Here is a 14,926-nt window from a genome sequence, read left to right as displayed (position 1 = left end):
ATGGAGATACAGAAACTAACAATTTTGTCTCTCCCAATTCCATTTGGATACATTTTGACTTCATGTTCATATAGTGGTTCCTGCCATCAAAGCAGAAAGAATTGTAAATGTTACTGAAAAGCCTCTTTGCTAGCAAAGTCCTATTCACATTCCTATGGATGTAATCATATGGTTTTGAAAAATATTACCTATCAATCCCAGTCAAAAATTATTACTGATAAAATATCTGCTTGCAGTGAAAAGTGTTGTACGTTAGGTAAGTTGTAAATTAGCCAATAAAGTTGTTTTTTTTCAAACAATGACAATGTATTCTTCAGTTTTACAGACAAAATTACTTAAGTAAAAATAAGAAAACAAAAATTCTGTCACTGCATGGATTGCAGTGTGTCAATACCCCCCCCCCCCACAAAAAAAAAAACAGGTACAACAACACTACAAGTCCACAGCCATGCTAATGGCTCCGTAAAGCTGCACAGTAGTTATTTGAGTTAAAGGCTAACATCAGCATGCAAACCAGCGCAAAAGGATTGCTAACACTCTAATGTCCATGTTTACCATCTTAAGCCGAGTTTCACAGGACTTGCATTACCACGAACCTCATGTGATTTAGTTATCACACCACACATCTATGTTTTTGGCAGCACATTTGCACGGGATAGGCAAAGTCTGTATTTTATTTGAATTTACTGACATAATCATAATCATAAACTTTCATTCATGAGCATCACAGAGATGCGGATTCTCAAGGGACTAATATTGTCAGACATCCCCTTTGTTTGGCAAAATACGGGAGGTAATCCGCAATGGAATTTTTACTTGACGAATTACAAACATGGTAGATTCACACGGGAGTAAGGCCACAGACCATCTCCCTAATTATTACAAATTACTCAAGGTCCCCAGGTAATACTAGTCAAATGCTTACATTTGCTTATTAGCACTAATGACTAAGTACAGCTAAAGCCATATTTGCACAGTACTAGCTTTACATGGGGACTTCTGGTAAAGTCAATATTTATGAGCCTTTTTAAGTTTAATGTTTGTGATGTTTAAGTTGAAAAGCGCTAGAGTGGCAGAGGTAAGTTGAGGGTGATTTGTAGAGGTAATGAAATGTCAGAGGTAGTGTGGTCACTATGTTTTGAGACACACAATGATTTGACTAAATGCTGAATTTCTATTTCTTTGACATGTTAAGATGTTTTGATTGGGTTTCACGGATTATAATTGTGTCATTGAATTGGCCATATTTGTCACCAAGCATCGAACCCAGAAGGACCCAGAACAGTTGCTATTTTAGGGAGACAGTTATGATATTCACGCTGAACTTTGTGAGAAGGTTCCCCACCAGTGTCTGCACCAGCATCACTAGGACAGGTGGAATCTGTAGAGGACTCTATTAGTGTGAGGAAGTTCTTTTATTCGCTACAATTTTGTGGTCATATAAGCTAATAACTGACTATTAAAAAAAATATTTCGACATTTTGAGAAATCTGATTATTTTCTTTCCATCCAAGAAGGAGAGGAGAAGCTCGATAACAATCTGCAAATATGAGAGGGTATTGATTTTCTCCTCGCACTTTCAGAAACACCAAGTAAGTAAGCATGTTTTCCATAAGTATTTTTCAATACTTATTTTCTTGCAGCAACACATGTAGTTCAAATATTCAAATTTGCTGGCCGTGCACAATAGACTAGACCTAATCTTCAAACTTCATGACTCCGTCAAAGCCGTTGTAGGTGAAGGGTTCAAGGACGGGGCTGCAGGTCTCTTGAGCAAGGCAGGCCATCCTATTGTTCTCACAGCTGTCCTCACTGCCCGGGTTGATGTACACACTATCAGCGGAGTGGATAGACGGGTCCTCGTCAAAATAGTTGTGGGGCCGGAGAAGGACCCCGCCCCCATTGCCCACAGTTACCGTATTGGGGATGTCCTCAGAGTGGGGGATGTGGAGGAAGCCGGTGGTCACCCAGGCAACCAGGTCCTGCAGGCACATTTTCATACGCATCATGCAAATTAAAAAAATTTGGCTAGGTTATGTAAGTTTACGTTTACATATGAGTTTATATTATCTCATCACATAGACAGTAAAAATTGTGGACGTAGCATCTGTGACGTCACCCATTTGTTTGTGGACTGCTGTTTTGAAGGGTTGAGTTTGACAATGCCAAAGACAGAAAGTTGCCAATTTTCAGCCCTTCCAATGCAAGTTATCCAGCAGAGTAAACGCAGACTTACAGGTACTGTCGCCATTCATCAGCATGTTTCTTCAAGCTAACAGCTAACACTAGCGGTTGCTAGCTAACTTGGTTGAACAAAATGTTTCACTTAACTTTTATGAAGTGAAAACATGCAGTGAGAGGGTCACTGTTAAAGACAAAATAGACAACACTCAAGAAAAAGGTCACAGCTACTTTAATGTACACAGTGCCGGGTTAGCTGCTAAGCCTCTGTTATGATTGACAAGTCAGCGTGTAGCCGCGCCTCTAAAGTAAGCCCTGCTTTAAAAAATGGGACCATAATTTACAAAATATACATCATGCTATATTGAAGAACACGTGAAACTAGTGATTAAGGCCATAAACTCTTAAAATGTTTACTGAGGTACTAACTCAATTGAGAAGTAGGGTCTTTCTCCATGATTTTTTTCTTGCAACCAGTGCAGTCGCCCCCCTGCTGGAAATTGCAAGTATAATGCATTGGCTTAACTTTTTAGACCCAAAAGCTTTGTCCATTTTTTTTACAGTCTAGTTTAATTATTTTCACATACACATTCCATTTCAACACACCTTGTCTTCAATGTTTTCGTTGTCTTCAATGTACTTGCTGAAGTCTACAGCTGGATTCCAGATGTTGTTCTGATTGTAAAGACTGGAGCTGAATTGCTCTGAATCCTTATGCTTGGTGATGGCAACCTTATACCTGGAGATGACAGAAGAGCACCAAAGAGTGATGGCACATGACATTTTTCATGTAATGCCAAACGACGCCTACTAGTCCCACAGGTGCTGGACCAACAGAAGACAGCAATGAAAACATAAAGAATGCAATTTATTGACTTTCCTAGATGTTGACTGGGCTACTTAGCTAAAGTACCATGACAGAACCACAATAATCACTTTTTCAAATAATAGAGTATGTTAGAGTCACATAATCATTAGTGGTGTAACTAGTTCTTTGGGTGGCATACAGCAGTATGTTGTCTGTATATGTCATGTATTGTGTAATATGTTATCCAGTGGTTAAAAAATAGATCATTATGAAATTCAAAATGTTAATTCAGCCATCATGTAGTGTTTGCACTGTATCTTAATTTCTCTAAATTACTTTGTCAAGAAAAACAACAAAGAAACAAATACAGTCTGACTTCAGGACCAGCCCAGCCTCCTAAAAATTAGGTATTTTACTATGCTGGATTCTGTCAGCGTAGGGCGAAAGTCATGGTGGATGGATTAGTCAAACAAGCACAGGACGTTTTTAACCCAGCAGACCGATGCGTCTTGTGTGAAACCAAAAGCTTATTTAAACTTAAATATGTGATTTAAGTTGCACAATAAAAGCACTTATTTTAGCCCAAACCACAATCATTTTTTAATCAAACCAAGTAGTTTTGCTTCAATTCACAATGTTAACCACTTGTTTAAAACTGCAACCACAACGGATTGAATACAACTCCTCAACTGGCTGTGCTGCGTTCTGTGATAGTCACAGCTGGCATCTTCATTAAATAGTACCCGCAAAACACCAGTGTCAACATCTACAGTGAAGAGGCGGCTGCGGGATTCTGGGCTTCAGGGCAGAGTGGCAAAGAAAAAGCCATATCTGAGACTGGCCAATAAAAGAAAAAGATTAAGTTGGGCAATAGAACACAGACATTGGACAGAGAGCTGTTGTGGGAGCAGCTTGACCGTATGGTACGCAAGAAGTGCCCATCCAACCAATCCAACTTGTGGGAGCTGCTTCTGGAAGCGTGGGGTGCAATTTCTCCAGATTACCTCAACAAATTAACTGCTAGAATGCCAAAGGTCTGCAATGCTGTAATTGTTGCAAATGAAGGATTCTTTGACGAAAGCAAAGTTTGATGTAAAAAAAAAATCTTATTTCAAATACAAATCATTATTTCTAACCTTGTCAATGTCTTGACAAGGTAAGAAATAATTGACAATTTCCTATTCATTTCACAACGTATGGTGGTGAATAAGTGTGACTTTTCAGGAAAACACAAAATTGTTTGGTTGACCCCAAACTTTTGAACGGTAGTGTATATACACACACAAAAAATACTACAGAATTTATAGTTTACCCACCTCTTTTTTTACCACTACACATCTGCACACACATATACCTGGTGTGTAAATAAAAAAAAAGAACAAAAAAAAAATCACATTGATCATAAAAAAATAAAAATAAAGTTATATTGAGTATGAAAACTCTTGTTCATTACATTTTACTTCATAATTGCAACCGCATGTGTTGTATTCATTGTTGCAAAACGTTCTGTATATAGTTTGTTTGTTACCATGACAACACCATTGATCTGAAGCTTGATGCTGTCATGTAAATAGTTTTCAAATCAGCAATAAATATACAAAATTTTGATCAACTCATATTAATTGCATGCTTAAATAACATACCTATATCTATAAAAGACATTTTCTCTGACAATTTTTAATCATCAAGGAAAAAAAGTGTCATTAACTTTTTGAGAGTGAGGTTTTGTGGCTTTGTGGCTATTCAGTCTCACCTGGCCCAGGACATGGCTCTCTCCTCGGCCTGGCTCTCTGGGAGGTGGTCCCCGGTGAAGCTAAAGACCTGCAGCCTATAGGACCGATGGTGACCCCAGCGGTTGGTCTTATTGCTGGCGATGTGGAGGTAGCGAGGAGTCTTAGTGTCATAACGCAGAGCTGCCTCCTGTGTAAGTGCAATGTAAACATTAGTCCCACAATCAAGATGTATGGTTACTTTCTTGGCTGCAACACTGGTGGATTAAAGAGCCCCTATTATGTTTCTTTCTCAACTGCCTAAAAACGGCTCGCCCACATTCCTGTTTGAAATTCCTCAATTAGTGTCATTAATTGAGAATGCCAGCCCAGTTTTTCATATGTGCTGCCCATAGGTGGGGGGTGAGTATGAGAAACATAGTGTGTTTTTGAACAAGCATGTAAACTTATTCTAACAGGGTTGGGTACCGTTAACATTTTTACCGGCATCGGTATCCGTATTGGAGCTACTTCCTCATGCTGGCACGACGCAGGGCCAGGCTGCAGAAGCGGGGTTTCCTGGCACTCGGAGACCGACAAGGAGGCAAAAAAGTGCCATTAACCAAACCTCACTTTGGTAAATATGACCATATGACCCACATCTGTGAAGATGTGCAATGGCAGAGCTGCACGGCTGTTTAGAGGCCACAAACATGGACATTTTCCAAAAAGATACTGTAAGCAGTTATATCAACTGGTGCACTTCCATCTGTGTCCAAGACGTATGTGGCAGGCAATACAATCCATTCAAAGGAATAGCCCCAGTAGGACAGACTTCTATGTTTCTGTTCCACCAGATGCAGACTGGGGGTGACAGTAGCTCAGGGGGTGGCAGTGGCTCCAACCGTAGGGTTGGGAACCGGAAGGTCACTGGTTCAAGTCCCCATATGAACCAAAAGGTACGGAGTGTGGATTGGTGGCTGGAGAGATGCTACTTCACCTCCTGGGTAAGGCACCATCTCCCCTCCAACCGCTCAGGGCACTGGTTCAGCTGGCATCCCGCTCACTCTGACATCTCTCCATTAGTGCAGGTTTAGGTCCTGAGCATTTGTGTGTATTTCAGGCCTGTGTGTGATTACTAACAAAAGTCTGTACACAGAGTGTAAATTGTAATTTTAATTAACAAACAAATTAAAATTATTAAATTATTCAAATTATGCAGCGCTGTAGTCAAAAAGCACAGGGCATTCTCAGTGAGAAACACCACCCAGCCCATGCTAGGTTCAGGTGGAAGGTCTCAGGATACAAGGACGTAACACACCCTAAACCTACAATAACAGCTGTGAAAAAAATAACTGTGTGCATAACGGATTCTGTGTGCAACAACAACAAAAAAGAGGAAAAATCCCAGTTACAAAATTGTATATTTTGTGCAATAAAAACATGAAAAATCTCAGGACCAATATCTATATTCACATGACATTTTTATACAGTGAGTGTATGTACAATTTCAACTTTCTCTCACAGCTGATTTGTCTTTATATTGTTCTTCTAATTTATATTTAAATTATTTTTTAACATGTGTTTTCATATAATGTTAATCATTTTTGTTTGTGGGAGAAGGCAAGTTCTGTGAAGGCAAGTTGCTGCTGTATAGTGCAAGCAAGTTGGTTTATCAGAGCTTTTACCCTACTGGGTACAGCCGCAGCTTCGATTCTGACCTGCACCCCTTTGCTGTGTGTAATTTGCCCTCTCTCTCCCCGTTTCATGTCTTCAACTGTCCTATTTAATGAAGGCCTAAACAAATCAAAAACAAAAAACTACCCAAAAGACACCCTCTGGAGGGAATGATCAGGGAATGATCAGTTGGAATTCAAATGAAGGTTTGACCCAGTGAGGGCCATTTAAACCTTTGTCGATTACCACCTCTTCTGGACAGGAGGAGGGGGACATTGATTTTCACGTTACCTGGCTAAACCAAGATTTAGCCAGGCGTTCTGGAAAACAGAGACACATGTGGTTGAGTGAAATAAATCTAATAAATAAGGCCTCTTCTAATAAATGAGGCCTTAATGACACAGAGTTAACAGACTGCAAACCCTGAGCTCAAAGAGGCTTAAATGCTATGAACAGCTGATGGAAACGGCAGATTTGGTGTTAGTTCTAAGTGGGTTTTTCACTTCTATCAACCTCTAATATGATACTTAGTCATTACATACATAAAGTATTGATGTGTGCAGATTTTTGTTTTCTCTCAATTTTTTACACACTGAGACTGGTACTTCAACCCGTAACTTCTACACCAACATTAATACATTAGTAAGACTTACTAATGTATTAATTAGGAAATATGTTCATGTTAACACTTGTAACAAATAGATGCATTAAAGTGGACATATTAAGCTTTTTTGTATTGTTTTTCACATCTACAATGTTATATTGTCGGATTTTCATGTTAAATGTTCAAATAAATAAAAATAAATTGCCTAAATAAGTGTTACATTACTCTACAGTCCTGGTTATAGTTACAAAGCCTTTATCTGGGATTTCTTACTGTAGAAAGTGCTGCTATTCTATTAGTATCCACTGCTAACTATGGGATCTACATGCTAATGGCAGCAGAAGTTGTCATCTTGACTGTCAATTTTTTAAATTCTTCCCAATTTCAGGTCTCATTCCTGTGGAAACATCTCCAATTAGGTAGTGTTTGGTTCGGAACCCTTTATTGCTGCTTTGTTCCATTGCAATCTAATGTTACACTAGTACTACATATTAAGTAGCTGCATGCTAACGCAGATATATGTAATATGGCGGCCAATGCTGGTAATTTCTTCCCATTTTCAGGGTCAAATTACTGCTGGGACATGTCTGGTTGTGTAGTATTTGGTTTAGAATACTTTATTTGTGATTTTTCACGGTATAAAGTCCGGCTACATTGCAGTAGTTCCAACTTTAACTAGCGATTCAGTAGCAAGGCTGCGTTGAAGCTTGGATGCCAGGAACACTCTGGTCAATCAGAAAAGACTAGGCTTTGTCGGGAGGTGGGCTTAAAGAGACAGGCTCATACAGAGGGTGCCACAACCATGAGAAAATAAATTTTTCTTTTAAACATTAAAGCATGTAAACATGTTCTAATACAAACACAAAAATACAAGTGAAACCCTGAAAATGCTATATAATAGTTGCCCTTGATTATGAACTCACCAGTATATTTCATAGCACGGAATATTATTTGAAAACATTTCTCATGAAAATGCAAATATATATAACAAGTGCATCAAAGCCTAATAATATGAGGTTTGTAATAAGTACAATAGACGCATCATTTACACTATTGGACCACGCTTGTTACTTTTACAATCCTGGATAATAAAACATGTATTTTGCAGTTATTATGTTTTTACTGGTCAGTTAACCATTATTTGGCATAATGCAAAGGTATTTTGGAATAAACCCTTTCAATGTAGAAATAATTCATGTTAATGGCAGTGATAGACTTTGTGTTGTCTTTCGACACTATCAAAAGCTGGAATGTAGTTCATGACCTTTGTTGCTCAATGTCCTATTAAGCCTGTTAAATTAAATGCAAGTGACTGTTTAAAGAAAGTGAAAGAATGCCGACCTGTTCTGTTTTAAGTTGCTTCTCCACCAGCTGAGGAACCATAGCATAGTGATCAGGCATCCATGGTATAGACACATTGGCATATTCCATGTCTTTCGTCTGGAAAAAGTTATTCACTCCTGCATAGAAATGAAGCAAAAATGTTTGTAATAACACAGACCTGCATTGGGCATGTTGATGCACCGTAGATCCATGACAGGCGGTCATCTCGTTTATGAATGTAATTTTTAAATCTTTAAGCTGAGAGAAAAAAATCATACATCTAGATGAAGACTACAGAGCCCCCAAGGTACATGGAGGGGGGGGGAAAAGAAATCAAAGAAACCATTTTTTGAAGAAAACATGTACTGGGGACAAACACTTCAGTGAGATCTTGACTTTGTTTTGCAAGATCTCGAGTTTTATTTGCAAGATCTTGACTTTTTAGCTAGTAAATTAGCTAGTAATTTAGCTAGAAATGTTTTAGCTAGTAGCATGACAAGATTACATCCCTTTGGTTGTCTAAATACATCCACTGTTTATTTTATTAAGCGTTACTAATTAATACAGGCCAAACAGAAGTGTTAAAATGAACAATATCGTTGAATGTTGATGTCAAAAGCGCTAGTTTGTGTTGTCGTAGCAACATGCCCGTTCATGAGCTAGCTATACCATGGCTGTATAAAGAGAACGAACTAGCTTGTAAGAGACACGAGAAAGAAGCTAATTAACGAGAATGTTGGTACGACAACACACACTAGCGCTATTGACATCAACAGTCAACGACATTGTTCAAATAACACTTCACTTTGGCATGTATTAATTAGTCATGCTTATCAAAATAAATGTTGGATGTTTTTAGACAACAAAAAGATAGCACGCTAGTTAGTTAGGTTTTAGCCTTATTGTTTGTTGGATTTGCAAGAACTTGCAAATAAAACTTGATATCTCGCAAAACAAAGTCAAGGTCTCGCAAAAAGTGATTGTTCCAGTTTTATTAATTTACATTTTTTTTTCTCCATGTCAAAGTCAAGATCTCACAAATAAAACTCTAGATCTCGCAAAACAATGTCAAGATCTCGCAAACTGATTGTAATATGAAATGCAATTAATTGAGCTTTTATTAAATTATTTGGTTAAAATAATGTACACTAAATTGAGGATTGCATTTCCACTTTTTAATATTAAATTGTCTATTGCAAAGTGCATATTTTAATTGATAGATTGACAATTTCACTTGCCAATGGAAAAATTCACCTGCATTTGGCACATGGTAATTCCAAGCCCCGGCTGTTCTTTGGGTGCCTGTTTTAAGCAAGACAGGTTCTCTGGAAAGGAACGATTGACCTGTTTCTCATCACTAGTTGGACACTGTGAAATCAATTATCTAATAGATTAATCTTATCCTTACTGTTGTCTTTTGTGTTCACTGATCAAATTCCTGGTGTTCTTTATGACATTTAGCTCTGTGCTGAAACTATTTTACTTTGCTCAGTAGATTATTAGCGTATCCTGATATAATTAAGTGTCTGCGTTTTGTAGTTTTGTGTTGACAGGAATTTGATCTCTATGAGTGAAACATTTTTGTTGTAAAGAGCCCAAGAATGTTCTGTGAGGAGTTACACCTTAACTAATCAATTCCCCTTTTGGGTTGTGAACCAGACTTGTATAGAACCTGTCTAAATCCTCTCAGACTTGTTAGTTGAGAATCCCCAGAGACTGAGTTTAGCCCGGCCCACATCTTACTGTAGTTTCCTGTAATCTTGTATGTAGATAATCTACAGCTTTTTTTTCATGAACTTCTGTCCCCACTGCACAGTGAATAAAACTCATCTGAACTGACAGAATTGGAACGGAAAGAATATTTTCTTCCCCAAAACCAAATGAGTTCTGTAAAGATTCTAACTTGGCTAATTAAATTTACACTAACCATAAGCCACACTATATATTCTACAATATGTGTGCAATGTTGTAAGATTACCATATTAATAGCCGTCCCCATGACCCAATGGGTGTTGTAGTTCTTAACTGAAGACCTTCCTCTTCTTTAAATGTTTGTGTACTTGTGTACGTGCATCTAATTGTTCTGTTGTAATGGCTGGGCGTACTTGTTATTTTCCTTGTTGATGAATCTTTTGCTAATTTTGTCCATTAATTGATTAGTTGTTGGATCAATAAAATGTGTGAAAAGGGTATGAAATGTAGATCAATGTTTTACAAAACGCAAAATTGGGTCCTTAATTGTCTTGTTTTGTCCACAAGTCAATATTCAATGTTCACAAGTCAATATTGTAATTTCCCCACTGGGGATCAAAAAACAGTATAAAATATTATTATTATTATTATTATTATTAAAATTATTCTAGTCTAGTCTACTGTGAGGGGACTAAAAACTAGAAATATAAACTAAAACATATAAATATATAATTTTTACTTTTTTCATATAAAAAATGACTCAAAACGATTATCAAAATAGTTTGCGATTACAAAATTTTATTTTAGACATGCGTTTTAGATGTTTCTACTATTATATTTATATATCACACTAATTTTGTGAACCTTAGACTTTGTTAAACTCATTTCAAGCACCAAAACAATCTGTCCACTTGAGTAAAGCTCTGTTTTTACAGAGGTTTGGTAAATTTCAAACAGCGAACCTCTGTCCACATTGTTCTGGGAAAGCAGAATTTGTTCTGAACATGGCTATAAATTTCTGTTTAAATGCCCTTAAAGGGTGAATTTAAGATATGTAAAAATCAAAAAATATAACTAACTGATTCTTATTTGCAGCTCCAGTTCTTTAACGTTATCTTTTGTATGGCACTTTGTAACCTAGCTTTTGAAAAGTGCTACTGAAATAAAACTTTACTTTCTTATGGAATATGTTATGTTATATGTTTTAAGGCCACATGTGAAAAATGTATTCTGAGTATAAAGTCAGAATTCTGAGAAGAAAGTCAGAATTTTTTAAACTCAGGATTGAGAATTCTGTATTTTTTCTCAGAAATCTGATTTTATTCTCTGAATACTTTAGACTTATAATTCTGCTTTTAACCCTTGGTTGTCTTCTTGTCAAAATTGAAAATCGACACTTTTGTTGATGCTTTTTATCATTGTTTAACTTTTTCTTAAATTGCGTGCCTTTTTCAGTGTTTGTCACTTTTTTGATGTTTTCAACACTAGGCTACGTGACAATAACTTATTAATTTTAGTTTTACAGTTATTTTTGGAATTTATGGTCAATAAACCTCATTAATAGGAAATTATACCTAATGTTTGAGTTAGAAAAGCAGAATAGAAGAATTATTTAGACTAAAATTAAGGGGAAGTATGTTGATGGATAATCACAGACTGGAATATGTCAACTTTTACTCAATACTATTTTGAAACCACTTCATTTTTTTTTTCAAATGCTATAAAATTGAATAAGACACCCCAAAATTAATGAAAGTAGAGATTTGTATTTGCCAAAGAGCGTTGTGTGGAATCAATCATGTTGTTTTGGGGAATTAAAAAGAACATTGATATAGGAAAATGGGTCAATTTGACCCGAGGATGAGGGTTAAACTCAGAACTTCAATGCAATTTTTACATTGGCCCTGATGCTTGCCCTGAGTTTGAAATGTACTGCTACTCACCCAACACATCTAGGTCCACTTTGAAGTTGATAAAATGGGTGTGGATGTTCCCCAGCACTTTCTCGGCGACCTGGTGGCCATACTTTAGACTACCATCCACTAGGTAAGAAGAGGAGATGTAGCCGGTGGCGTGAACTTTGGCCTCCACTGAGCCACTCTGGTAAAAGATGAAATCCCACATGTAGTCATAGTTTCCAATTGCTGTGATGGTCCTAACCACCAGGGCGCTGTTTACCATCCCCCCGTAACTATTGGAGAAAAAGTCCGAAAAGTGCCGACGCAGGGGCTGACCCATGTTGTGCTCAAACACACAGAATGAATTCTTATATCTGACTGGGACTGGAACATCCATGTAGCGGTTTGTGTCCACGTAGGTGGCTTCATGGGGGCAATCTACACCACGGACCAGTTCGTGTGCGAAGCGCCCTATCCCGATGCTCGCGTCCAGAAACTTTGTCAGAATCATCCCCGGAGTCACTGAACCGTAGACTGACATGGCCTCCTGCACGCTCAGCTCGTAGACTATCCTTTCATTTTTGAAACGCACATCAAACACCCTCAAGCCTGTGACAGAGCTGAGCCCGAAGGCGAAACTCCAGTCCAGGTACAGGACATGGTTGTTGCTGATGCTATAGCGCTTCCCCTCTGCGTTAAACAGCTGCGGGCCGATCTGCAGAGGCTTGTGCCTGGGTTTCAGTGAACCGTAGTCAGGTGTCTCCTTGTAAACTATTTTCTTAATAGACCCCGCATCATATTTCACTCTAAGCTCATCTACAGTATCGAAATATTGGCCGTTATAAAGCAGCCGCTCCACTTTCCATTCAGACGCATTGACGCTCTCGTGGTTGATCAGCAGCTCGAAGCCCACCGGGTGGATGTACATGCCGCTCATATCCCTAAAGAAAGATATCCAGGTATGTCTGTCCCCGGATCTAATTCCACGGGGCATCTGCTCGAACGCGTTCACCTTCTTGTTCTGATCTACGTCGAAGCTCTCTTTCATGAGCTTTCCCAACTTGGAGAAGACCTCACCCACATATTTAAAAAGTAACTCGTATTCCCCGATGGTGACCGTGCGCGCAGTGATAGGCAGTTCCATGTTGTACCTCTCAATGGTGACATCTTTGTAGTATGTCGGGTTGGGGAGAGGCCCCACTACGTACTCCTTAATGTAGCCTTTTGCGCCGTGGAAGACCACCACGGTAGCCTCTCTATCCGGCTTTGCGCCTTTCCCATCTAAGTAAGCCAGCGCGTCCGCTTTTTTGGGCAGAGATAGATCTATTAAAAACAAGAAATTTTCCCATGGCTTGGTGTTCTGGTTGGTGGATATGTCCAGGTCTTTCTGCTTGAGCATGAACTGCTGGACCTGCAAGTACTCCTGCCGGCTGAGGTCAGCGAAAACGAGGCTGCGCTCGTCGTGGTTGCGCTTCAGCGGGTGGACACGCTGAGTGGAACATTTAGGTGCCCTGCTTGTGTGGATGCCGATCAGGACAATGTTGAGAATGATGGAGACGAGGACGAACAGGATAAGCGCCCATTTTACAAAAGAGTTCATCATCCGTTCTATTCTTACGCATGCCCGTACTTAGAGAAAGTGGGCAGAGGAATGAGCCGTGGGCAGGACGTGCGGTCAGAAGCGATAGAAAACAAGAGGCGCGCCCCTCAACTATTCCGTCTCCACCCCCTTTCTACATGGTTCCCATAACCCCCTGCCCCTTCCTCCCAATTTGAATGAACATTTTTTGAAATGCAGTTTCATGCAGTTTCTGTTCAGCTTCACAGCCGAACATCAGTTTTTTACGCAAGCTGTTTAAACATTCTATAGGTGGCACAGGTAAAAAGTACTGGGTGGGCTATAATCCGCCAAATATAAACAATTAATAAAATCAAGTCATTTTGAGGCAGAAACAACCTTTCAAACACAAGGTAGAAGCTGCAATCATGCATTTTATGGGTTGTATCCCCCTTAAAAAGGTATTTCAACTGGTAAAAAGTACTGAGTGGGCTATAGTCTGTCAGATATAAGCCTCATGAATTAAATTGTCTAATTGTGAGGCATAAATACCATTTCAGTGACAAAATAGAAACTACAATAACGTCTTGGCAATAGGAGAAAAAAAGGACTGTATTAGTTATAATCTAGGGCAAGGAGCGCTCTATGGAGCTAGAATCGTTTCTTATTACAGCCGAGAAAATAAATGATCTGAGAGAAAAAAAAACTGTTTGAGAGAAAAAGTTATCACACTGATAGCAAAAAAAGCATTTTATAAGAGAAAAAAATATTTGAGAGAAAAAGTTTTCATACCAATAGCAAAAAAATCTCTGTCCAAATACTTTTTTAAACTCTCAAATACATCATTTTTGCTATCAGTGTAAAAGGAATCTCTCAAAAAGAGTTTTTCTTCTCGTTCTTAAAACCTAAGCCTTTGTTCTCGATTAGATTTTTTGCTTTCTTCTCAGGATTTTTCTTTCAATGTGAATATATACGCGGGGCCACGTTCCTATTGGCCAGTTGGGTGAGCACCGTCTTTTCTTGGGTGTCCATCTGAATCATTACACCATTATCACCCTCATAGATAGATAACTATCAGCCAGCCCACTTCTAAATAAATACCTTTTAATTATCTAAACCACATTAGCCACATTAAGACAATTACAAAGTCAGCCTACTATCACCTTAAGAATATATCAAGGGTTAAAGGACTCATCTGTCAACAGGATTTGGAAAAACTTGTCCATGCTTTCATCTTCAGTAGACTTGACTACTGTAACGGGGTCTTTACAGGTCTCCCTAAAAAATCAATCAGACAGCTACAGCTGATCCAGAACGCTGCTGCTCGAGTCCTCACTAAGACCAAGAGACTGGATCACATCACTCCAGTCCTCACTAAGACCAAGAGACTGGATCACATCACTCCAGTTTTGAAGTCTTTACACCGGCTTCCTGTGCCTCAAAGTACTTCAAAGTACTTTTGCTAGTTTATAAATC

General features: G+C 38.6%; 1 protein-coding gene across 1 annotated transcript; it reads right to left on the bottom strand.

The window, feature by feature from the left end:
• Nucleotides 1–290: 290 nt before the first annotated feature.
• LOC116675329 (primary amine oxidase, liver isozyme) lies at nucleotides 291–13,575 on the bottom strand. The gene is made up of 5 exons (XM_032507238.1): nucleotides 11,938–13,575; nucleotides 8,321–8,439; nucleotides 4,743–4,909; nucleotides 2,788–2,920; nucleotides 291–1,982 (listed from the first exon to the last, which is right to left on the bottom strand). Exons 1-5 carry the CDS (start codon nucleotides 13,493–13,495, stop codon nucleotides 1,698–1,700), a joined length of 2,262 nt encoding a protein of 753 aa, XP_032363129.1. The 5' UTR covers nucleotides 13,496–13,575; the 3' UTR covers nucleotides 291–1,697.
• Nucleotides 13,576–14,926: the final 1,351 nt, after the last annotated feature.

This window comes from Etheostoma spectabile, unplaced genomic scaffold (assembly GCF_008692095.1).
Source record: "Etheostoma spectabile isolate EspeVRDwgs_2016 unplaced genomic scaffold, UIUC_Espe_1.0 scaffold00001794, whole genome shotgun sequence".
In the NCBI taxonomy this organism is placed as follows: domain Eukaryota; kingdom Metazoa; phylum Chordata; class Actinopteri; order Perciformes; family Percidae; genus Etheostoma; species Etheostoma spectabile.
This window is presented reverse-complemented; position numbering and strand designations above follow the sequence as displayed.

What these genes read in the sequence shown, in the direction of transcription:
- LOC116675329 (XM_032507238.1), bottom strand. Translation starts at nt 13,495, where the DNA reads ATGATGAACTCTTTTGTAAAATGGGCGCTTATCCTGTTCGTCCTCGTC. An exon ending in AGTGGACCTAGATGTGTTGG is followed by an intron (nt 8,440 to 11,937) that starts GTGAGTAGCAGT and finishes ATTTCTATGCAG; the next exon opens with GAGTGAATAACTTTTTCCAG. An exon ending in ACGAAAACATTGAAGACAAG is followed by an intron (nt 1,983 to 2,787) that starts GTGTGTTGAAAT and finishes ATGTGCCTGCAG; the next exon opens with GACCTGGTTGCCTGGGTGAC.